The sequence below is a fragment of the Salvelinus alpinus genome, chromosome 8, assembly GCF_045679555.1.
Source record: "Salvelinus alpinus chromosome 8, SLU_Salpinus.1, whole genome shotgun sequence".
Classification (NCBI taxonomy): Eukaryota; Metazoa; Chordata; class Actinopteri; order Salmoniformes; family Salmonidae; genus Salvelinus; species Salvelinus alpinus.
In genome coordinates this window covers 69,293,834-69,320,221 of record NC_092093.1, presented here as the reverse complement: position 1 = coordinate 69,320,221, position 26,388 = coordinate 69,293,834, and the positions used below count along the sequence as shown (strand labels likewise).

Genomic DNA, 26,388 nt, shown 5'->3' with positions numbered 1-26,388 from the left:
TGCAACCGAGTGGCTACTACTGGCTAACACCTCTGTCCCGAAGCAAGCACCAGTTAGCCTTGAGCTAGCCTCGAGCTAGGCCCATCTGCCGGCTAGCTGCAAGCGCGATATCAACCCAGAGCATATAGGACTGCTTTTTCTCTACCACATCACCGGATTCCTGACGCAAGCTCTGGACAATTACACCGTATCATCACAGCTAGCTAGCTGCAACCGAGTGGCTACTACTGGCTAACACCTCTGTCCCGAAGCAAGCACCAGTTAGCCTTGAGCTAGCCTCGAGCTAGGCCCATCTGCCGGCTAGCTGCAAGCGCGATATCAACCCAGAGCATATAGGACTGCTTTTTCTCTACCACATCACCGGATTCCTGACGCAAGCTCTGGACAATTACACCGTATCATCACAGCTAGCTAGCTGCAACCGAGTGGCTACTACTGGCTAACACCTCTGTCCCGAAGCAAGCACCAGTTAGCCTTGAGCTAGCCTCGAGCTAGGCCCATCTGCCGGCTAGCTGAAGAGCTAGCGCCACTGCCACTGCCACGAAGCTAGCACCAGTTAGCAAACACAATTCTACAATTCACAACCTCTCTTTCGCCATCGCCATCTGGCTTGGATTCTCTGTCGACACAACCACGTCTGAGCAGACCCCCTCCGTCTGAGCAGACCACCCCCCGGGCTACTAACTTTAAACGCCGCGTGCTAGCTTAGTGGAGGCCTCCTCTGCTCCATCTACGGCTGCCCCCTGGACACTATGATCACTTGGCTACATAGCTGATGCATGCTTGACTGTCCATTAATTCACGGTACTCCATTCTGTTTATTTGTGTTTTACCTGTCGGCTCTGTGCTTTAACTCAGGATCTGTGTGTAGTTAATCCGACCCTCTCTGCCTAGTCGTCGCCATTTTTACCTGTTGTTGCTGTGTTAGACTAGCACCCTGTTATTGCTGCTGTTATCTTACCTGTTGTTTTAGCTAGCTCTCCCAATCAAGACCTGCAATCACTTTATGCCTTATTGTATGTCTCTCTCAAATATCAATATGCCTTGCATACTGTTGTTCAGGCTAGTTTTCATTATCATTGTTTTGGTTTGCAATGGACCCTGTAATTCCACTCTCCGTACCTCTGATACCCCCTTTGTCCCACCCCCCACACATGCGGTGACCTCACCCATTGAGACCAGCATGTCCAGAGATACAACCTCTCTTATCATCACCCAGTGCCTGGGCTTGCCTCCGCTGTACCCGCGCCCCTCCATACCCCTGTCTGCACATTATGCCCAGAATCTATTCTACCACGCCCATAAATCTGCTCCTTTTATTCTTTGTCCCCAACGCTCTAGGCGACCAGTTTTGATAGCCTTTAGCCGCACCCTCATCCTACTACTCCTCTGTTCCTCGGGTGATGTGGAGGTAAACCCAGGCCCTGCATGTCCCCAGTCACCCTCATTTGTTGACTTCTGCGATCGAAAAAGCCTTGGCCTCATGCATGTCAACATCAGAAGCCTCCTCCCTAAGTTTGCCTTACTCACCGCTTTAGCACACTCTGCCAATCCTGATGTCCTTGCCGTGTCCGAATCCTGGCTTAGGAAGGCCACCAAAAATTCTGAGATTTCCATACCCAACTATAACACTTTCCGTCAAGATAGAACTGCCAAAGGGGGAGGAGTTGCAATCTACTGCAGAGATAGCCTGCAAAGTTCTGTCATACTTTCCAGGTCTATGCCCAAACAGTTCGAACTTCTAATTTTAAAAATTAATCTCTCCAGAAATAAGTCTCTCACTGTTGCCGCCTGCTACCGACCCCCCTCAGCTCCCAGCTGTGCCCTGGACACCATCTGTGAATTGATCGCTCCCCATCTAGCTTCAGAGTTTGTTCTGTTAGGTGACCTAAACTGGGATATGCTTAACACCCCGGCAGTCCTACAATCCAAGCTTGATGCCCTCAATCTCACACAAATCATCAAGGAACCCACCAGGTACAACCCTAAATCCGTAAACATGGGCACCCTAATAGACATTATCCTGACCAACCTGCCCTCCAAATACACCTCTGCTGTCTTCAATCAAGATCTCAGCGATCACTGCCTCATTGCCTGTATCCGCCACGGGTCCGCGGTCAAACGACCACCCCTCATCACTGTCAAACGCTCCCTAAAACACTTCTGCGAGCAGGCCTTTCTAATCGACCTGGCCCGGGTACCCTGGAAGGATATTGACCTCATCCCGTCAGTTGAGGATGCCTGGTCATTCTTTAAATGTTACTTCCTCACCATATTAGACAAGCATGCTCCGTTCAAAAAATGCAGAACCAAGAACAGATATAGCCCTTGGTTCACTCCAGACCTGACTGCCCTCGACCAGCACAAAAACATCCTGTGGCGAACTGCAATAGCATCGAAGAGCCCCCGCGATATGCAACTGTTCAGGGAAGTCAGGAACCAATACACGCAGTCAGTCAGGAAAGCAAAGGCCAGCTTTTTCAAACAGAAATTCGCATCCTGTAGCTCTAACTCCAAAAAGTTCTGGGATACTGTAAAGTCCATGGAGAACAAGAGCACCTCCTCCCAGCTGCCCACTGCACTGAGGCTAGGTAACACGGTCACCACCGATAAATCCGTGATAATCGAAGACTTCAACAAGCATTTCTCAATGGCTGGCCATGCCTTCCTCCTGGCGACTCCAACCTTGGCCAACAGCCCCACCCCCCCCGCTGCTACTCGCCCAAGCCTCCCCAGCTTCTCCTTTACCCAAATCCAGATAGCAGATGTTCTGAAAGAGCTGGAAAACCTGGACCCATACAAATCAGCTGGGCTTGACAATCTGGACCCCCTATTTCTGAAACTGTCCGCCGCCATTGTCGCACCCCCTATTACCAGCCTGTTCAACCTCTCCTTCGTATCATCTGAGATCCCCAAGGATTGGAAAGCTGCCGCGGTCATCCCCCTCTTCAAAGGGGGAGACACCCTGGACCCAAACTGTTACAGACCTATATCCATCCTGCCCTGCCTATCTAAGGTCTTCGAAAGCCAAGTCAACAAACAGATCACTGACCATCTCGAATCCCACCGTACCTTCTCCGCTGTGCAATCCGGTTTCCGAGCCGGTCACGGGTGCACCTCAGCCACGCTCAAGGTACTAAACGACATCATAACCGCCATCGATAAAAGACATTACTGTGCAGCCGTCTTCATCGACCTGGCCAAGGCTTTCGACTCTGTCAATCACCATATTCTTATCGGCAGACTCAGTAGCCTCGGTTTTTCTAATGACTGCCTTGCCTGGTTCACCAACTACTTTGCAGACAGAGTTCAGTGTGTCAAATCGGAGGGCATGTTGTCCGGTCCTCTGGCAGTCTCTATGGGGGTACCACAGGGTTCAATTCTCGGGCCGACTCTTTTCTCTGTATACATCAATGATGTTGCTCTTGCTGCGGGCGATTCCCTGATCCACCTCTACGCAGACGACACCATTCTATATACTTCCGGCCCTTCCTTGGACACTGTGCTATCTAACCTCCAAACGAGCTTCAATGCCATACAACACTCCTTCCGTGGCCTCCAACTGCTCTTAAACGCTAGTAAAACCAAATGCATGCTTTTCAACCGTTCGCTGCCTGCACCCGCACGCCCGACTAGCATCACCACCCTGGACGGTTCCGACCTAGAATATGTGGACATCTATAAGTACCTAGGTGTCTGGCTAGACTGCAAACTCTCCTTCCAGACTCATATCAAACATCTCCAATCCAAAATCAAATCAAGAATCGGCTTTCTATTCCGCAACAAAGCCTCCTTCACTCACGCCGCCAAACTTACCCTAGTAAAACTGACTATCCTACCGATCCTCGACTTCGGCGATGTCATCTACAAAATAGCTTCCAACACTCTACTCAGCAAACTGGATGCAGTTTATCACAGTGCCATTCGTTTTGTTACTAAAGCACCTTATACGACCCACCACTGCGACCTGTATGCCCTAGTCGGCTGGCCCTCGCTACATGTTCGTCGTCAGACCCACTGGCTCCAGGTCATCTACAAGGCTATGCTAGGTAAAGTGCCGCCTTATCTCAGTTCACTGGTCACGATGGCTACACCCACCCGCAGCACGCGCTCCAGCAGGTGTATCTCACTGATCATCCCTAAAGCTAAAACCTCATTTGGACGCCTTTCCTTCCAGTTCTCTGCTGCCTGCGACTGGAACGAATTGCAAAAATCTCTGAAGTTGGAGACTTTTATCTCCCTCAACAACTTTAAAAATCTGCTATCCGAGCAGCTAACCGATCGCTGCAGCTGTACATAGTCCATCTGTAAACTACCCACCCAATTTACCTACCTCACCCCCCATACTGCTTTTATTTATTTACTTTTCTGCTCTTTTGCACACCAGTATCTCTTCTTGCACATGTTCATCTGATGATTTATCACTCCAGTGTTAATCTGCTAAATTGTAATTATTCGACTTATTGCCTACCTCATGCCTTTTGCACACATTGTATACACAGTTGAAGTGTACCTATGATAAAAATGACAGACCTCTACATGCTTTGTAAGTAGGAAAACCTGCAAAATCGGCAGTGTATCAAATACTTGTTCTCCCCACTGTAGATTCTCTTTTTTCTACCATGTTATTGACTTGTTTATTGTTTACTCCATGTGTAACTCTGTGTTGTCTGTTCACACTGCTATGCTTTATCTTGGCCAGGTCGCAGTTGCAAATGAGAACTTGTTCTCAACTAGCCTACCTGGTTAAATAAAGGTGAAATAAAAAATAAATAAAAAAATAACAGTATAGTCATTATAACAGTATAGTCATTATAACAGTATAGTCATTATAACAGTATTATAACAATATAGTCAGTATAACAGTATAGCCATTATAACACCATCATAACAGTATAGTCAGTATAACAATATAGGCAGTATAACAATATAGTCATTATAACAGTGTAGTCAATTATAACAATATAGTCAGTATAACAATATAGGCAGTATAACAGTATAGTCAGTATAACAATATAGGCAGTATAACAATATAGTCATTATAACAATATAGTCATTATAACAATATAGTCATTATAACAGTGTAGTCATTATAACAGTATAGTCATTATAACAATATAGTCGTTATAACAATATAGTCATTATAACAGTGTAGTCATTATAACAGTATAGTCATTATAACAATATAGTCTGTATAACAGTATAGTCAGTATAACAGTATTATAACAGTATAGTCATTATAACAGTATAGTAATTTTAACAGTATAGTCAGTATAACACTATATTCTTTATAACAGTTTAGTCCGTATAACACTATAATCTTTATAACAGTATAGTCATTATATAACAGTATAGTCAGTATAACAGTATAGTCTGTATAACAGTATTATAACAGTATAGTAATTTTAACAGTATAGTCAGTATAACACTATATTCTTTATAACAGTTTAGTCCGTATAACACTATAGTCTTTATAACAGTATAGTCATTATCAGTATAGTCAGTATAACAATATAGTCAGTATAACAGTTTAGTCAGTATAACAGTATAGTCAGTATAACACTATTATAACAGTATAGTCAGTATAACAGTATTATAACAGTTTTGTCAGTATAACAGTATAGTCAGTATAACACCATTATAACAGTATAGTCAGTATAACAGTATTATAACAGTTTAGTCAGTATAACAGTATAGTCATTATAACAGTATAGTCATTATAACAGTATTATAACAGTTTAGTCAGTATAACAGTATAGTCATTATAACAGTATAGTCATTATAACAGTATTATAACAGTTTAGTCAGTATAACAGTATAGTCAGTATAACAGTATAGTCATTATAAGAGTATTATAACAGTTTAGTCAGTATAACAGTATAGTCATTATAACAGTATAGTCATTATAACAGTATTATAACAGTTTAGTCAGTATAACAGTATAGTCATTATAACACCATTATAACAGTATAGTCATTATAACAGTATTATAACAGTATAGTCATTATAACAGTATGGCCATTATAACACCATCATAACAGTATAGTCAGTATAACAATATAGGCAGTATAACAATATAGTCATTATAACAGTGTAGTCAGTATAACAATATAGGCAGTATAACAATATAGGCAGTATAACAATATAGTCATTATAACAGTATAGTCAGTATATAACAGTGTAGTCAGTATAACAGTATAGTCATTATAACAGTATTATAACAGTTTAGTCAGTATAACAGTATAGTCATTATACCAGTATTATAACAGTATAGTCAGTATAACAGTATTATAACAGTTTTGTCAGTATAACAGTATAGTCATTATAACAGTATTATAACAGTTTAGTCAGTATAACAGTATAGTCAGTATAACAGTATAGTCAGTATAACAGTATAGTCATTATAACAGTATAGTCAGTATACCAGTATAGTCAGTATAACAGTATTATAACAATATAGTCATTATAACAGTATAGTCATTATAACAGTATTTTAACAGTTTAGTCAGTATAACAGTATAGTCAGTATAACAGTATAGTCAGTATAACAGTATAGTCATTATAACACCATTATAACAGTATAGTCATTATAACAGTATAGTCATTATAACAGTATAGTCAGTATAACAATATAGTCAGTATAACAGTATAGTCATTATAACAGTATTATAACAGTTTAGTCAGTATAACAGTATAGTCAGTATAACAGTATAGTCAGTATAACAGTATAGTCATTATACCACCATTATAACAGTATAGTCATTATAACAGTATAGTCATTTTAACAGTATAGTCAGTATAACAATATAGTCAGTATAACAGTATAGTCAGTATAACAGTATAGTCATTATAACAGTATTATAACAGTTTAGTCAGTATAACAGTATAGCCAGTATAACAGCATAGTCATTATAACAGTATAGTCATTATAACAGTATTATAACAGTATAGTCAGTATACCAGTATAGTCAGTATACCAGTATAGCCAGTATACCAGTATAGTCAGTATCAGTATAGTCATTATAACAGTATAGTCAGTATACCAGTATCGTTATTATAACAGTATTTTCAGTATATAACAGTATAGTCATTATAACAGTAGTATAACACTATAGTCAATATATCAGTATTATAACAGTATAGTCAGTATATAACAGTATAGTCATTATATAACAGTATAGTCAGTATATAATAGTATAGTCATTATAACAGTGTAGTCATTATAACAGCATAGTCAGTATAACAGTATAGTCATTATATAACAGCATAGTCAGTATAACAGTATAGTCATTATATAACAGCATAGTCAGTATAACAGTATAGTCATTATATAACAGCATAGTCAGTATGACAGTATAGCCAGTATATAACAGTATAGTCAGTATGTAACAGTATTGTCAGTATATAACAGTATTGTCAGTATATAACAGTATAAGAGTATATAACAGTAGTGTCACTATATAACAGTATAGTCATTATATAAGAGTACATAACAGTATAGTCAGTATATACCAGTATAATCAGTATATAACACTATAATCTGTATATACCAGTATATACCATTAAAGGAGTATATTAACAGTAGTGTCAGTATATACCAGTATATAACAGTATAGTCAGTGTAACAGTATAGTTAGTATATATAATAGTATAGTCAGTATATAACAGTATAGTCTGTATATAACTGTATAGTCAGTATATAACAGGATACATGTATATATCGTTATAGTCAGTATATAACAGTATAGTCAGTATTACAGTATAGTCAGTATAACAGTATAGTCAGTATAACAGTATTGGCAGTATATAACAATATAGTCAGTATATAACAGTATAGTCAGTATAACAGCAAAGCCAGTATAACAGTATTGTTAATATCTAAGAATATAGTCAGTATATATTAGTATAGTCAGTATATAACATTATTGTCATAACGGTATAGTCAGTATTACAGTATAGTCTGTATAACAGTATAGTCAGTATAACAGTATTGTCATTATAACAGTATTGTCATTATAACAGTATTGTCATGTAACAGTATAGTCAGTATAACAGTATTGTCATTATACCAGTATAGTCAGTATAACAGTAGTGTAACACTATAGTCAGTATTACATTATAGTCAGTATAACAGTATTGCCATTATAACAGTATAGTCAGTATTTAACAGTATTGTCAGTATAACAGTATTGTCAGTATATAACAATACGGTCAGTATATAACAGTATTGTCATTATAACAGTATAGTCAGTATAACAGTGTAGTCAGTATATAACAGTAGTGTCATTATAACAGTATAGTCAGTATAACAGTAGTATAACACTATAGCCAGTATTACAGTGTAGTCTGTATAACAGTATAGTCATTCATTTGGTTCATTATGTATTAGTTGTACTATTTAAACCCTGACTCCACATTATAGTTTCATCATCCAGCTGTGAATCACAGTAATTAATGCTATAAGTCATTTCTTTAGAGAGCTGGATCTCTCTCTATAACACTACTGAATTAACTCTAAAGCCTGCAATGTATTGTTTATTTGTGGTATTGGTGTAACCTATAAACGCAGTTTGAGGTAGGCAGGTATGCCGTCGTAGCTTTGTGTGTGTGTGTGTGTTTTCTCAGAGTAAACCAGTCCAGCGCCACATAGTACAGCAGGTTAATGTGGTCTACTTCAAGCTATTACTTTTTTTTATAATAACACACACACACATCCGCACATCTACACCCTGCACTGCAGCTAAACTCTACTGCGACAGTGGAGGGAGAGGCTAGAGCTTAGTTGGGTTTCTACAAACCTTGTGTGAAAACAGTTAACGCATTCATATGAGTGGTGAGTTGATGGAATGAAAAACAGTGATACTACAGAGTCACCATGAGTAACGTGTTCAACTCCTCTACAGGATATAATCTGGAGGTGTAACTCTCATTAAACTCTATCTCTCTGCTTCTCAGGGTGAATTATCTCTAAGACACCCTGCCTAGTATTAAGTAGTATTAACTCTTAATTCCTCTCCCTGCATTCTCCTCCGCTATACGCCTTCAATCTTACCAGAATCTGTGTGTGTGTGTGTGCGTTTGTGCGTGTGCATGTGTGTGTGTGTGTGTGCGTGTGTGTCTCTACCAAGGACACCAGAGGGGATTCTCTGTAAAATCTGTTTTTTTCTAGAAAACAAAGAGGGATTAGCTTCGGCCTGGAGGGAGAGCTGTCAGAAACACACTGCTCAGCATGGAGCCTGTCACACACACATGCACACGCACACACACAGCCAAACGGGTGCACACACACACACATGTCCCCTATTCAAACATTGCCTCTTTGGAGAGCTGCCGACACAGACACTTGGCAAGTGCCCGTTTGGCGGTTCTGTTTAATGCTCTCATCAAAGCTTTCTAATATGACACCAGGCCTTTTCAGAAGAAGGCTACACTCACGCACCGTCCATACACACACAGACATGCGCACACACACACACACAGTGAAAGCCTGTTTTGCATAAAACCATAAAGCCAATTCACTCCCTTCTGAATATGTTGTATGCCTTTAGTAATGAGAGCTGACATTCTAGAGAGAGAGCGAGAGAGTGAGAGAAGACCTCAATTTTACCCCGGCAGCGAAGGAAGGTTCATAACATATAAGTGATTATTTTAAAAGTTAAAGTTAACGATCAACAGTGGAGAGAAGATGGAAATATTTAACCTGTCTCAGTAGGGTGACCTTACCTCATACTGTTCAAGGTAAAAAGACAGTGTTTAATATACCTGGACATATTCAATTAAATAAAAACATTCCTCTGTTTCCATAGAAATAGCATGCAATATATACCGTAATACAATTCAGGGGCGCAACTTTTGTTTCAGAAGTGGGGGTGACATCATTTTTTTCTGTCGGATAAAAACTCCAAATAGCTTACCCGACCGCTCGGAGGCGCCCGCATGGTTCTAAATTACACCGTTGCCTCGTTTTGTATCACATTCCAATGATAAAACTGTGGGGGACAAAAATATCATTTCAGAATGTGAGGGGGATATGTCCCCAGTGAAATTTGCACCCCTAAAACAATTTAGTATCTAACTGAAGAAAGCGCTTGTTTGCCAACTTTTTGTAACGACGGGTGAGTGAAATGAGTGAGGAGTCAAATGCAGAGAGCGAAATGAACGGGAAAACGCTTTAATGTCCTTCAAAATGTAACAGGTCCAAAACATGGGTGAATGCCCAAAACACTGGTGCTAAACAAACCCCAAACCGCGTTACAAACACTGGACAGCGAAAACCCCAAACAATACACGATACATCACCAAACGTAACAACCAACATGCCCGCACAAACACCAGCGGGCAAAACGAACATAAATAGCACCCATCCCAAAACCCCAACAAGGAACAGGTGAAAACAATTAGACAGAAATAAACGAAAAGGAAAAAGGGATCGGTGGCAGCTAGTAGACCGGAGACGACGACCGCCGAGCGCCACCCGAACAGGAAGGGGAGCCACCTTCGGTGGTATTCGTGACAGTTTTGAGTAGTTCTGTCTAAAGTCGAAAAGCCACAGAAGCACATTAGCTGGTAAGAAACATGTCAGATAGTGTGTGTTTTGGGGTCGGTTTTCGATGAGATTTTAGAAACGTATTAATTACTTGCTGAATATTTTTTTATTTTATTTAACATCATCACTAAATTCAGCTCAAGTGAAAAGATGAGTTTTAGCTCAATTGTCACCTGCACATACACAGAGACACATACATACATGCACAAACACACACCCTCACACAACTCTCACCTGCACCTGCACATACACAGAGACAGATACATACATACATACATACATACATACATACATGCATACATGCATACATACATACATACATACATACATACATACATACATACATACATACATACATACATACATACATACATACATACATACATACATACATACATACATACATACATACATACATACATACATGTACACACCCTCTAACACACACTACTCCCACCTGCGCCTTCAAATAAACACACAGCCAAACAGACAGCTTTCAGAATAGCTCCAGAGACTGATGTTCTACTGAATTCCTAGCTGGATATCAATGGAGAATTATTACATGACTTTGAACCTGCAGGATCAAAAAGATGCTGGAGCAAATAACCAACCAAGTTGGATGTCTTATTATGTAGCACCTGTTCACATGGGTTTATACGGACACAATTTACAGCTGAAGATAAAATAATATTAATCAGCTACTAATGCTGTTCACGTAGGAATGGGCTTACACACACACAATTCTCCTCTGGAGAAGAAAATTATATTTATGAAAAAAGAATGCACCTTTTATTTGGAGTAAAAGTTAATAAATAAATTGAGAGTAAAAATATGGACATGTAGCTAGCTACAGGTAACATACAATCTGTGCCAGAAACATTTAGCTCTCTGGATGGATATATGAGGAAATATAATTAAATTATACTGTGTATAGTTTCCGGATTTGCAACACAATCTCACACTCAATTCGTGCAATTCCGTACAAAAATTCTTTTAGCAGATTTTGTTTGTTTTTGTGTCTAGATTCATTTGTGTGAAAGACACATTTTTGTGTGAGTTAATTCATAGGAAAATAGACATTTTTGTACGACTTAATTGGTAAGAAAATACACATTTTTGTGCGACTTCATTCATAGAATATACATTTTTGGGGGGTAAACTTCGGAACAATCTTTTGAAAGTTATTAGACCAATGCATGATGGGCATTGGTGTTCTACACTGCCTTTTTTTGTGTCCCATATTTATTTATATAAAAAAACAAACGTGTTAACAACCCACTATTTTTAATCAACCAGGTTGTCACCAAAATAATAATATTACTGTTGTAGCTTTACGTTGTTTTTCGTGGAGCCGACATTACACCATTTTTTTCATAATGCATTTTATACAAGGCTGTCGAATTTTATGAGGATTGCCAGATTGGAAAAAAAGATAAATAAAATAAAACATTTAAAAAATGTGGTATTGATTAAGGTATTTGATTTGGGAATGGGGATACATTTTTTTTGATGGGAAATTCTAATACACACCATAATACACACACACGCACACAAACACTTACACACATATACACACACTCACTTTGTTTATACTCATGTTGTACTCATGCAGACCTTTGGAACATCTACATTTTAAACAGTCTAATAAATCAATGTAATATCAACTACACCATCGCAATAAATCCATTATTTATTTTAGACAGATATAGATATGAAGAAAATGTAGTCTATTTCAGAAGAACAGAATAGCACACTCTGAGTTGTCCATATTTTAGGTCCTGATCAGGCTATGCCAGATTGTTGTGGGCTATACAAGTTCATTTAGCAGACAAGATTTGCTTAGAATTTCGTGGCATTATTTTTCATTATTTTATAGTATGAAGAATACAATTGAACATAAGCTGAATAAAATAGTTATTTATGTAACTTTAGTTATGTAACTTTAGTTATGATATGACTTGCCTAGTTAAATAAAGGTTAAATAAAAATGTAAAAATTATGGGCTATATGTTTTGATTTTTAATACATTCTAAGGCTGCATGATGCGATTCTAATGATGATTTGAAAAAAGTTGCATGAAAGGCATGAGCTTTGCTTTGTTATTTTGCGCAGCCTCTACACACTTCATCAGCCTCTCATTCACATTTTGACAAGCACTTGATAATGCCTAGAATTTCCCGGCTGCATCCCCTTTGTGTTGCCGTAATGCCCCCTAAAAAAAGATATGCCTTTTGCAGCCAGTGGGCATTGTGCCCTTGTGCTGAATATAATAATTACAATTCCCTTCTCCTTATAATCCCCTTCTCCCAGCTGCGTGCTTCTCACTCACATGGCTCTCAGTCACCTGATCGTGTCTTTCTCACAGGCTACAAGTGAAGACAGACACATCGGGGATGCAACTGTGCGTGTCCTTATCCAATTCCGAGGCACATATTGAAGATATTGGAAGAACTGTCCACATTTACTTTTCGTCAACCAACAAGATGAGTAGGCCTAACGAACATCAAAGCACTAGCCTTTGTCAATCTACTATCCCCCATGGTACAAAGGTTGACCTATTCTAGTCTGTTAGAAATAAATATTCCAAACAGTCTGGGACAGTTGTGGGATGCGATAGATCCCAAATTAATACAACCACTAGCATCAAAAAAAAAAAATTAAGCAATGAGCCTGACGCAACTGACGATACATGGCAGTAGGCTACAAGCGCAAATGTTCCATTAGCAGGAAACACCATTCTTAAAGTGACCGCAAATGCAATTATGCATGTAATGCTTTTATTATAATGGTGCATTTTTATGGTGAAAATTATCTTCCCCAAATTTGAAACTCACACTGTGTATGTGTGCCAGTTAGGCTCTACTGTCACGTTCCTGACCTGTTTTCCCTTGTTTTGTATTTATTTAGTATGGTCAGGGCGTGAGTTGGGTGGGTTGTCTATGTGTGATTTTCTATGTTGGGATTTTGTGTTCAGCCTGGTATGATTCTCAATCAGAGGCAGCTGTCAATCGTTGTCCCTGATTGAGAATCATACTTAGGCAGCCTGGGTTTCACGTGTGTTTTGTGGGTGTTTGTCTACCGTGTTAGTGTTTTCACCACACGGTACTGTTTCGGTGTTCTGCACTTCGTTTATTGTTTTGTATTTCAGTGTTCAGTTTCGGTTTTAATAAAATCATCATGAGCACAAACCATTCTGCATATTGGTCCGATCCTTCTCGCCTCTCCTCGTTCGATGAGGAGGACGAAATAGACAATCGTTACAGAAACACCCACCAACAAAGGACCAAGCAGATTGTAAAAGGGCAGCGACAGCAGCAGCAGCAGCGGAGAAAAATCCAGGACTCATGGACGTGGGAGGAGATTCTGAACGGCAAGGGACCCTGGGCTCAGCCAGGGGAATATCGCCGGCCTAAAGCCGAGCTGGAGGCAGCGAAGGCAGAGAGGCGCTGGTATGAGGAGGCAGCGCGGCGACGCGGTTGGGAGCCCGAGAGTCAGACCCAAACATTTCTTGGGAGGGGGGCACACGCAGAGTGTGGCAAAGCCGGGTAGGAAACCTGACACAACTCCCCGTGCTTACCGTGGAGTGAGAGGGCGTCGTACTGGTCAGACACCGTGTTATGCGGTGGAGCGCACGGTGTCCCCAGTACGCGTGCTTAGCCCAGTGCGGGTTATTCCACCTCGCCGCACTGGCAGGGCTACGGGGACCATTCAACCAGGTAAGGTTGGGCAGGCTCGGTGCTCAAGAGCTCGTGTACTCCTTCACGGTCCGGTATATCCGGTGCCACCTCCACGTACCAGTCCTCCGGTGGCAGCCCCCCGCACCAGGCTGTCTCTCCGTCTCCTCCCTACAGGTGTACCTGCCTGCCCAGTGCTGTCTGAGCTGCCTGCCTGACCAGCGCTGTCTGAGCTGCCTGCCTGCCCAGCGCTGTCTGAGCTGCCTGCCTGCCCAGCGTCATCTGAGCCGCCCGTCTGTCCCGAGCCGTCAGAGCTGCCCGTCTGTCCCGAACCGTCAGAGCTGCCCGTCTGTCCCGAACCGTCAGAGCTGTCCGTCTGTCCCGAGCCGTCAGAGCTGCCCGTCTGTCAGAGCTGCCCGTCTGTCCCGAGCCGCTAGAGCCGTCCGCCAGACAGGTGCAGCCAGAGCCGTCCGCCAGACAGGAGCAGCCAGAGCCGTCCGCCAGACATGACCTGCCAGTGCCGTCAGCCAGCCATGACCAGCCAGAGCCGTCAGCCAGCCATGACCAGCCAGAGCCGTCAGCCAGCCATGACCAGCCAGAGCCGTCAGCCAGCCATGACCAGCCAGAGCCGTCAGCCAGCCATGACCAGCCAGAGCCGTCAGCCAGCCATGACCAGCCAGAGCCGTCAGCCAGCCATGACCAGCCAGAGCCGTCAGCCAGCCATGACCAGCTAGAGCCGTCAGCCAGCCATGACCAGCCATAGCCGTCAGCCAGCCAGGAGCTGCCAGAGCCAGCCAGCCAGGAGCTGCCAGAGCCAGCCAGCCAGGATCCGCCAGAGCCTGCAGTCAGCCAGGCGATGCCAAAATCGCCCTTCACTCTGGAGCTGCCGGAGGCGTCCTTCACTCCAGCGCTGCCGGAGTCTCCCGCCTGTCCGGCGCTGCCGGAATTCCCCGTGCATTCGGGACCCATGGCTAGGGTCCCCAGGCCAAGGTCGGCGGCGGGGATCGCCGCTCATAAGAGGCCACGGGGGCGATTAAGGAGGCGGACAAAAACAATGGTGAAGTGGGGTCCACGTCCTGCACCAGAGCCGCCACCGCGGACAGACGCCCACCCAGACCCTCCCCTAGAGTTTTAGGTGGTGCGCCCGGAGTTCGCACCTTAAGGGGGGGGTTCTGTCACGTTCATGACCTGTTTTCCCTTGTTTTGTATTTATTTAGTATGGTCAGGGCGTGAGTTGGGTGGGTTGTCTATGTGTGATTTTCTATGTTGGGATTTTGTGTTCGGCCTGGTATGATTCTCAATCAGAGGCAGCTGTCAATCGTTGTCCCTGATTGAGAATCCTACTTAGGCAGCCTGGGTTTCACGTGTGTTTTGTGGGTGTTTGTCTACCGTGTTAGTGTTTTCACCACACGGTACTGTTTCGGTTTTCTGCACTTCGTTTATTGTTTTGTATTTCAGTGTTCAGTTTCGGTCTTAATAAATCATCATGAGCACGAACCATTCTGCATATTGGTCCGATCCTTCTCGCCTCTCCTCGTCCGATGAGGAGGACGAAATAGACAATCGTTACATCTACACCCATTGTAAAGTGCATTAATGTGTTTCATTTTAAGAAGTTATTTGGCCACTTTAGTTGGTACAAACTTTATGAAAAAATATAGGCCTTTGTGCTAGGCTACATGAGGTGTGTGACTATGATTTTAAAAAATTGCAAAAAAAAGCATTCGCTGTATCTTGCCTTCAGCTGGGCATCATTCACAAGTGATAATATGTAATTCACAAGTGATAGGGTAATATTGTCACCCATCAGACTATTTTTGATTTAATCTTGTCTTTACATATATTAAATAATATATGTGTGAAATTTGTTTTGATTCAGAATGGACCATTAACATGCACTTGTCTCGAAACAGGGGCAGCGGAAAAAAATACATGTCATCTATACTCTTAAATAGCGAAAGCAGTACGCTTTCCCGTGGTTCATTTTCATCTCCTTTTGTAAGTAAAACCAATGTGCTTAATATTAGGAAAGTTGAGAAATAAATATAGTAGGCCTAGCCTATAGAAAGCTGATGGGATCCTCCTCTTTTTAATAGAGGCCATCACTCTGTTTTCTCAATTGCATAGCCTATAGAAATGTTGAGCGACACGAGCTCATGGGCTCTCATGAAGTGTTTGATTAGAATTTTGATTATATTTACATTAATGTCAGAGTGATTAGAGGGACAATAGAGTGCTGGGTACCAGGCAGTTAGCAAGTTTGGTAGGCTACTAATGACCATCAGCAGCATCAGAGCTTGGAGAGGCCTTATTACCGTGACTAAACGGTCACGTGGAATTTGACTTTCTTCCTGACTCTTGACCGCCGGTGTGGCGGTAATACGGTCACCGTAACAGCCCTAGTCATGTATTCATTATCTGGTTAAATGTTTGTAGTTTGCATGTTTCAGTAATGATTAATATGATTAAATAGTCGTAAATTTCTGTTTGATTTAGCTTTTGGTATATTTTGCATTGTTATACATATTCTGTTTTTCCACAGAAGAAAGCAACAATTAGTCAACATAGTACTGTAAAGAAATTGACACTACCTGCTATAGAACGGAAATTGTTCTCCGTAAATAAATGGTGAGAAATGCTCAGTCTGAAGCCATTCAGCTATGGGTTTCACATCTCTATGATAATCATACAAGTTATATCTATCAGGAATCAAGGTAAGACCCAAGTGCAGTCTGTGTGAAGTATCAATGTTTATTGTAACGACAGGGGCAGGCAAACGATAGGTCAAGGCAGGCAGGGGTTGATAATCCAGAGTAGGAGCAAAGGTACAGGACGGCAGGCAGGCTCAGGGTCAGGGACAGACAGAGTTCAGTAATCCTGGGGTGGAGCAAAGGTACAGGATGTCAGGCAGGGTCAGGGACAGGCAGAGTGGTCAGGCGGGCGGGTCCAAGGTCAGGACAGGCAAGAGTCAAAAACCAGGAGGACGAGAAAAAGAGAGGCTGGGAAAAGACAGGAGCTGAAAGGAAAAACACTGGTAAGCTTGACAAACAAGACGAACTGGCACAGACAGACAGAAAACACAGGTATGTATACCCAGAGGATAAGTGGGGAAGATGGGTGACACCTGGAGGGGGTGGGGACAAGCACAAGGACAGGTGAAACAGATCAGGGTGTGACAATATCAGCTTATGAAGGGTTTATTTACAACCTATGGGGTATAATATGTTGGGAATAAAGGTATAAGAGCATCTGAAATGAATTAAATACCCTAACCCTAAACTATATTTGCACAAATTGAGTGTGAGATTGTGTTGGAATGTAAGACCATATAGATTAAGTACCATTTAGGACCCTCCATCATTTCTGCCTGGTTCGCACTTATAGTTGATGTCATATTAACGATTCTGTACCCTCTACGGGACCTTTAATTCATATTTTATCGAGCAGGATTTATGGAGGTCATATCCTCAATGGAAGACATAATAAGAAGATGTTGGAGGACTTTATAATGAGATTTTTATCACTAACTTTAAACCCAACTGTAACGGCTGTTGGAAGGAGAGGACCAAGGTGCAGCGTGGTACGTCTTCATGATCTTTAATATACTCAGAACACTAAGACAAAAACAAAAGTGGAACAAAACACAACAGTTCGGTCAGGTATACACACAAAACAGAAAACAACTACCCACAAACACAGGTGGGAACAGACTACCTAAGTATGGTTCTCAATCAGAGACAACGATAGACAGCTGCCTCTGATTGAGAACCACACCCGGCCAAACACATAGAAAAGGACAACATAGAACAAAACATAGAATGCCCACCCCAACTCACGCCCTGACCAACCAAAAATAGAGACATAAAAATGATCTCTAAGGTCAGGGCGTGACACCAACCTTATACGTACGTATATGATCATCTAGTAAGCATTTCTATCCAAAGCATCAACATTAAGTCCACTGTTGTGCTGCCAGCATCATGAGCCAACCAAATTTGGATCCAACCAGATAGACCTTTTACAGACAATTTGTTCAGTCTTGTCACATGTAGTCATGCTCAAACCCATTGACTTAGGAACCACGCCATAGGAACCACCTAGCATGGGCATCTAGTGCCTACCGGTGTGTCAGGCCCCCAGAGTGTGGTAAATCACCAGTTTAGAAGGGACAGTAGGAAACTGGCAATGGTTTCCAAGGTTACAGGTGTTGTAAGACTCCCATGCTACAGACCTGGCTAATGTTCAATTACACATGCATGAAGGACACAGTCACACTCTCACTCTCTCTCTCTCTCTCTCTCTCTCTCTCTCTCTCTCTCACACTCTCTCTCCCTCCCTCCCTCTCTCTGTCTCTCTCTCTTTCTCTCTCTTTCACTCTCTCTCTGTCTCTCTCTGCCTCGTTGGCTGGAGCAGATTGATTCAGACAAATTGTCACCTTGTCACAGCCACAGCCAATATCTATGTCTTACAATATTACAATATTGTTACAATAAATAAGAAATGTCAATCTAGGCTCAAATTAGGGAGAACCCCCCCCCCCCCCCCCCCCCACACACACACACAGACACACAGACACAGACACAGACACAGACACAGACACACATACACACACACACACACACACGCACGCACGCACGCACGCACACACACACACACACACACACACACACACACACACACACACACACACACACACACACACACACACACACACACACACACACACACACACACACACATACACACACACACACGCACACACAAATACCCCGTCCATTCCTGTATCTCACACTTGGAAGGCTACACTTCAGAAGTTTCTTGAGCAGATCTACGCTAATCTCATCATGTTCTGACGAAATATAACCACACACTGCGTAAAATCACTCTAAAACTGAGGGTTCCTCATAATTTTTGTGGAATCTCTCTCTCTATCTTTCTCCTTCTCTCTGTGTATCTATCTGTGTCTCTACCTCTCTCTTTGTGTCTCTCTGTCTCTGTCTCCCTCTCTCTCTTTCCTGGTGAATAAGTAATTTGCTCTGGTAATGGACTGATGTTTCTGGTGACTTGACCTTTGAGGTTTACAGAGCTGGCTGTGGAGGCCATCTACTGGGAAGGGTACACACCACAATGGACAAAAGCCCCCCCCCCCCCCCCTGCACACACACACACTTGCTCTCTTTGGCTGCCTGAAATCGAGGAGAAGGAAAAGCTTTCCATTGTTTTCTTGTCATTGTGAGAATCAACAGAAATATAATAGCCATCACCAATGGTTCCTCACAGTCAGATTAGCAGCAGGGGGACAACTCTCCAACTAATCAAACTGATGTGTGACACACTGAACAATTAGCCCAGCGAGTCAGTCAGGGTGTCCGTTATAGAGGAGCATTCCCCCAGGCTACAGATCTGTGATGCTCATAATGAACACAGAAATAAGATAGAAAAGAAAGAAAACAGGAAAATAATTGTATGAAAAGAATAAAATAAAAGGATGAGGGGGGAAATGAGGGGGGAAATGATTCAACAAAGGAAACATTCTGAACCTGCACTGTGTGTTTTCTCCAGGTGTGATTGATTAAACTGGAGCATAAGATTCATTGTTGGACAAGAGAGGAGCATGTGTGTTTATTCACATAATTACCAAGAAGTCTTAGATTAATGGAATTATACTCTAGAAAGAGGTTGAGGTGGTGTGTGTGTGTGTGTGTGTGTGTGTGTGTGTGTGTGTGTGTGTGTGTGTGTGTGTGTGTGTGTGTGTGTGTGTGTGTGTGTGTGTGTGTGTGTGTGTGTGTGTGTGTGTGTGTGTGTGTCAGTCTGTAGGGTGAGTTACACTGTGTGTCAGTCTGTGGGGTGAGTTACACTGTGTGTCAGTCTGTATGGTGAGTTACACGGTGTGTCAGTCTGTATGGTGAGTTACACTGTGTGTCAGTCTGTAGGGTGAGTTACACTGTGTGTCAGTCTGTAGGGTGAGTTACACTGTGTGTCAGTCTGTATGTTAAGTTACACTGTGTGTCAGTCTGTATGGTAAGTTACACTGTGTGTCAGTCTCTATGGTAAGTTACACTGTGTGTCAGTCTGTAGGGTGAGTTACACTGTGTGTCAGCCTGTATGGTAAGTTACACTGTGTGTCAGTCTGTATGTTAAGTTACACTGTGTGTCAGTCTGTATGGTAAGTTACACTGTGTGTCAGTCTTTATGGTGAGTTACACTGTGTGTCAGTCTGTATGGTGAGTTACACTGTGTGTCAGTCTGTAGGGTGAGTTACACTGTGTGTCAGTCTGTATGGTGAGTTACACTGTGTGTCAGTCTGTATGGTGAGTTACACTGTGTGTCAGTCTGTATGGTGAGTTACACTGTGTGTCAGTCTGTATGGTGAGTTACACTGTGTGTCAGTCTGTATAGTGAGTTACACTGTGAGTCAGTCTCTATGGTGAGTTACACTGTGGGTCAGTCTATAGGGTGAGATACACTGTGGGTCAGTCTATAGGGTGAGATACACTGTGGGTCAGTCTATAGTGTGAGATACACTGTGGGTCAGTCTATAGGGTGAGATACACTGTGGGTCAGTCTATAGGGTGAGATACACTGTGGGTCAGTCTATAGGGTGAGATACACTGTGGGTCAGTCTATAGGGTGAGATACACTGTGGGTCAGTCTATAGGGTGATTACACTGTGTGTCAGTCTGTATGGTGAGGTACACTGTGTTTCAGTCTATAGGATGAGATACACTGCGTGTGTGTTTCTTTAGGGTGAATTACAGTATGATTTACAGTGTGTGTGCGTGTGTGTGTGTGTTGTTTTTCATTTTCACCTTTAACTTGTTTTAGGGGCTAATTCCCTCTTTAGTGATCTGCTCACTGGTTTGCGTAAAGCTCCAGTCATGAAATGGCTACATATCGATCCTTACAGAGGCAGACTTATTACATAGCCTACGGTGTGTACCTGCCCGTCCTCTGAAGTAGAATTGTTGGAAGAAATAGATACACACCCTATGAGACATTTTCACCTTCAGTTTATTAGAATGATTTGTTTTCTAAGTTATTTACATTTTGGTCGTTTAGCAGACGCTCTTATCCAGAGCGATTTACAGGAGCAATTAGGGTTAAGTGCCTTGCTCAAGGGCACATCGACATATTTTTCACTTAGTCGGCTCGGGGATGCAGACCAGCGACCTTTCAGTTACTGGCCCAACTCTCTTAAACGTTGAGTTACCTGCGTCTTTAATATCTTAATTTACTTTTTTCTCTGTCTCTTTTAGCTTTTCTATTATTTCTACACACTTCTGTCTGTTTACTTGTTTTTTTTCTCCTCTGTCTAACTATAACTTCTCTCCTTCCCTCTCCTCCCCTCCTCTCCTCTCCCCTCCGCTCCTCTCCTCCCCTCTCCTCCCCTAACCTCCCCTCCGCTCCTCCCCTCCCCTAACCTCCCCTCTGCTCCACTCCTCTCCTAATCTTCCCTCTCCTCCCCTCCTCTCCTCTCCCCTCCGCTCCTCCGCTCCTCTCCTCCCCTCTCCTCCCCTAACCTCCCCTCCGCTCCTCCCCTCCCCTAACCTCCCCTCTGCTCCACTCCTCTCCTAATCTTCCCTCTCCTCCCCTCCTCTCCTCTCCCCTCCGCTCCTCCGCTCCGCTCCTCCGCTCCGCTCCTCCCCTCCCCTCCCCTAACCTCCCCTCCGCTCCTCCCCTCCCCTCCCCTAACCTCCCCTCCGCTCCTCCCCTCCCCTCCCCTAACCTCCCCTCTGCTCCACTCCTCTCCTAATCTTCCCTCTCCTCTCCTCCCCTCTCTCCTCCCCTAACCTCGCCTTTCCTCCCCCTCTCCTCTCCTCCCCTAACCTCTGCTCCTCTCCTCCCCTATCCTCCTCCCCTCCCCTCTCCTCCCCTAACCTCCGCTCCTCCCCTCCCCTCTCCTCCTTTCCTGTCCTCTCCTCCCCTCTGCTCCTCCCCTCTCCTCCCCTAACCTCTCCTCCTTTCCTGTCCTCTCCTCCCCTCCCCTCTCCTCCCCTAACCTCCGCTCCTCCCCTCCCCTCTCCTCCCCCTCTCCTCTCCTCCCCTAACCTCTGCTCCTCCCCTCCCCTCTCCTCCCCTAACCTCTTCTCCTTGCCTGTCCTCTCCTCCCCTCTGCTCCTCCCCTCTCCTCCCCTAACCTCTGCTCCTCCCCTCCCCTCTCCTCCCCTAACCTCCCCTCTGCTTCTCTCCTCCCCTCCCCTAACCTCCCCTCCACTCCTCTCCACTCTTCTCCTCTCTCTGCTCTTCTCCTCTCCTCTCCTCCCCTATTCTCCCCTCCGCTCCTCTCCTCCCTTTTCCTCTCCTCCTCCCCTAACCCCTCCCTACTCTCCTCTCCTATTCTCCTCTCCTATTCTCCTCTCCTATTCTCCTCTCCTATTCTCCTATTCTCCTATTCTCCTATTCTCCTATTCTCCTCTCCTCTCCTCTCCTCTCCTCTCCTCTCCTCTCCTCTCCTCTCCTCTCCTCTCCTCTCCTCTCCTCTCCTCTCCTCTCCTCTCCTCTCCTCTCCTCTCCTCTCCTCTCCTCTCCTCTCCTCCCCCTATAGACCAGATGCAGCTGATCAGTGACCAGGTGGTGAACTATGTCTTGTATCCCTATTTCCCACATGTAGCCCCATCCTCCCCCGGTGTCGACTCCGCCTCTTTACAGCGAGCAGGCAGCCACAGTGCCGGAGGAAGCAGCCACAGCGCCGGAGGAAGCAGCCACAGCGCCGGAGGAAGTTATGGTCGTGGGGGTGCCAATAACTATGCTACAGTGGGCCCAGGCTATACAGCAGAGGCCTATGCTACAGACCCCTACACTGCAGATCCCTACCGTACACTACAGTACTGCCCATCTGTAGAGTCTCCTTACAGCAAATCTGGACCAGCCATGCCACCTGAGGGCACACTGGCTAGATCACCATCTATAGACTCCATACAGAAAGACCCGAGGTAGGATCAGGCATGCACACACACATGCACACACACACACACACATATGCACACACACTCATGCACAAACACACACATTCACGCACACACACATACTCCTACACACACATCAATCACAATTTCAATCATAGTGTCTGACCTGCAAATCCCCATAGGTCTATCCTGTGGCGGTCACTGGCCTGTGTTACCACACATATTAATTCCCATGTTAATCGATCCCTGTCAATCGATCACTGTCAATCAATCAGCAACATACAGAGCTTTGTGGTGGGGCTGTAGAGACTAGTAGGAGAGCAGAGAGGTTCACTCTGGAGGGAACTGACAGTCATGTGTGACAGACAGTACTAGTGTTTACACTTGACCTCTCCTTGGGGGGTATTGATTTGAAAACATAGCAGGAGACTTTATACCACAGGAGGTTGGTGGCACCTTAATTGGGGAGGACGGGCTCGTAGTAATGGCTGGAGCAGAATAGGTGGAATGGTATCAAATACATCAAACACATGGTTTGATGCCATTCCTTTTGCTCTGTTCCAGCCATTATTATGAGCCATCCACCCCTCAGCAGCCTCCACTGACACACGCACACACAAACACACACAAACACACACACATAAACTGCTTACACACACGAAAGACAGAGAGAGACTGAAGTAGACATTACTGTACCAGCAGAGAGACATATATTTTCAGTCTCACTCTATCCACCTCTCCTTCCCACTGTGCTGTGTTGCAGCCCAGCCTTCTTGGTGTTTTTTTATTTATTTGATTTCACCTTTATTTAACCAGGTAGGCTAGTTGAGAACAAGTTCTCATTTACAACTGCGACCTGGCCAAGATAAAGCATAGCAGTGTGAACAGACAACAACACAGAGTTACACATGGAGTAAACAATAAACAAGTCAATAACACAGTAGGGGGGAAAATGAGTCTATATACATTGTGTGCAAAAGGCATGAGGAGGTAGGCAATAAATAGGCCATAGGAGCGAATAATTACAATTTAGCAGATTAACACTGGAGTGATAAATCATCAGATGAACTTGTGCAAGTAGAGATACTGGTGTGCAAAAGAGCAGAAAAGTAAATAAATAAAAACAGTAAGGGGGATGAGGTAGGTAAATTGGGTGGGCTGTTTACAGATGGACTATGTACAGCTGCAGCGATCGGTTAGCTGCTCAGATAGCAGATGTTTAAAGTTGGTGAGGGAAATAAAAGTCTCCAACTTCAGCGATTTTTGCAATTCGTTCCAGTCACAGGCAGCATAGAACTGCAAGGAAAGGCGGCCAAATGAGGTGTTGGCTTTTGGGATGATCAGTGAGATATACCTGCTGGAGCACGTGCTACGGGTGGGTGTTGTTATCGTGACCAGTGAGCTGAGATAAGGCGGAGCTTTACCTAGCATGGACTTATAGATGACCTGGAGCCAGTGGGTCTGGCGACGAATATGTAGCGAGGGCCAGCCGACTAGAGCAAACAGGTCGCAGTGGTGGGTGGTATAAGGTGTTTTAGTAACAAAACGGATGGCACTATGATAAACTGCATCTAGTTTGCTGAGTAGAGTATTGGAAGCTATTTTGTAGAAGTCGAGGATCGGTAGGATAGTCAGTTTTACTAGGGTAAGTTTGGCGGCGTGAGTGAAGGAGGCTTTGTTGCGAAATAGAAAGCCGATTCTTGATTTGATTTTGGATTGGAGATGTTTAATATGAGTCTGGAAAGAGAGTTTACAGTCTAGCCAGACACCTAGGTATTTATAGATGTCCACATATTCTAGGTCGGAACCGTCCAGGGTCGTGATGCTAGTCGGGCGGGCGGGTGCAGGCAGCGAACGGTTGAAAAGCATGCATTTGGTTTTACTAGCGTTTAAGAGCAGTTGGAGGCCATGGAAGGAGTGTTGTATGGCATTGAAGCTCGTTTGGAGGTTAGATAGCACAGTGTCCAAGGAAGGGCCAGAAGTATACAGAATGGTGTCGTCTGCGTAGAGGTGGATCAGGGAATCGCCCGCAGCAAGAGCAACATCATTGATATATACAGAGAAAAGAGTCGGCCCGAGAATTGAACCCTGTGGTACCCCCATAGAGACTGCCAGAGGACCGGACAACATGCCCTCCGATTTACCACACTGAACTCTGTCTGCAAAGTAGTTGGTGAACCAGGCAAGGCAGTCATCAGAAAAACCGAGGCTACTGAGTCTGCCGATAAGAATATGGTGATTGACAGAGTCGAAAGCCTTGGCCAGGTCGATGAAGACGGCTGCACAGTACTGTCTTTTATCGATGGCGGTTATGATATCGTTTAGTACCTTGAGCGTGGCTGAGGTGCACCCGTGACCGGCTCGGAAACCGGATTGCACAGCGGAGAAGATACGGTGGGATTCGAGATGGTCAGTGATCTGTTTATTAACTTGGCTTTCGAAGACCTTAGAGAAGGCAGGGCAGGATGGATATAGGTCTGTAACAGTTTGGGTCCAGGGTGTCTCCCCCTTTGAAGAGGGGGATGACCGCGGCAGCTTTCCAATCCTTGGGGATCTCAGACGATATGAAAGAGAGGTTGAACAGGCTGGTAATAGGGGTTGTGACAATGGCGACGGATAGTTTCAGAAATAGAGGGTCTAGATTGTCAAGCCCAGCTGATTTGTGTGTTTCATTATTACCCTGCACTTGTTTTTCAATTAACCTGCTCCACTCCCAGTATATACAGTGGGGAGAACAAGTATTTGATACACTGCTGATTTTGCAGGTTCTCCTACTTACAAAGCATGTAGAGGTCTGTAATTTGTATCATAGGTACACTTCAACTGTGAGAGACGGAATCTAAAACAAAAATCCAGAAAATCACATTGAATGATTTTTAAGTAATTAATTTGCATTTTATTGCATGACATAAGTATTTGATCACCTACCAACCAGTAAGAATTCCGGCTCTCACAGACCTGTTAGTTTTTCTTTAAGAAGCCCTCCTGTTCTCCACTCATTACCTGTATTAACTGCACCTGTTTGAACTTGTTACCTGTATAAAAGACACCTGTCCACACACTCAATCAAACAGACTCCAACCTCTCCACAATGGCCAAGACCAGAGAGCTGTGTAAGGACATCAGGGATAAAATTGTAGACCTGCACAAGGCTGGGATGGGCTACAGGACAATAGGCAAGCAGCTTGGTGAGAAGGCAACAACTGTTGGCGCAATTATTAGAAAATGGAAGAAGTTCAAGATGACGGTCAATCACCCTCGG

The 26,388-nt window shown here is 43.7% G+C and overlaps 1 protein-coding gene across 1 annotated transcript in view; it reads left to right on the top strand.

Moving 5' to 3' along the window:
- Window positions 1–26,388, top strand: part of LOC139583600 (catenin delta-2-like) — a 400,634-nt gene that overhangs the window by 194,992 nt on the left and 179,254 nt on the right. The window contains exon 12 of the mRNA XM_071414857.1: window positions 22,832–23,153. Within this exon, the coding sequence (XP_071270958.1) occupies window positions 22,832–23,153 (322 nt within the window). The remainder of the gene's footprint in view (window positions 1–22,831; window positions 23,154–26,388) is intronic.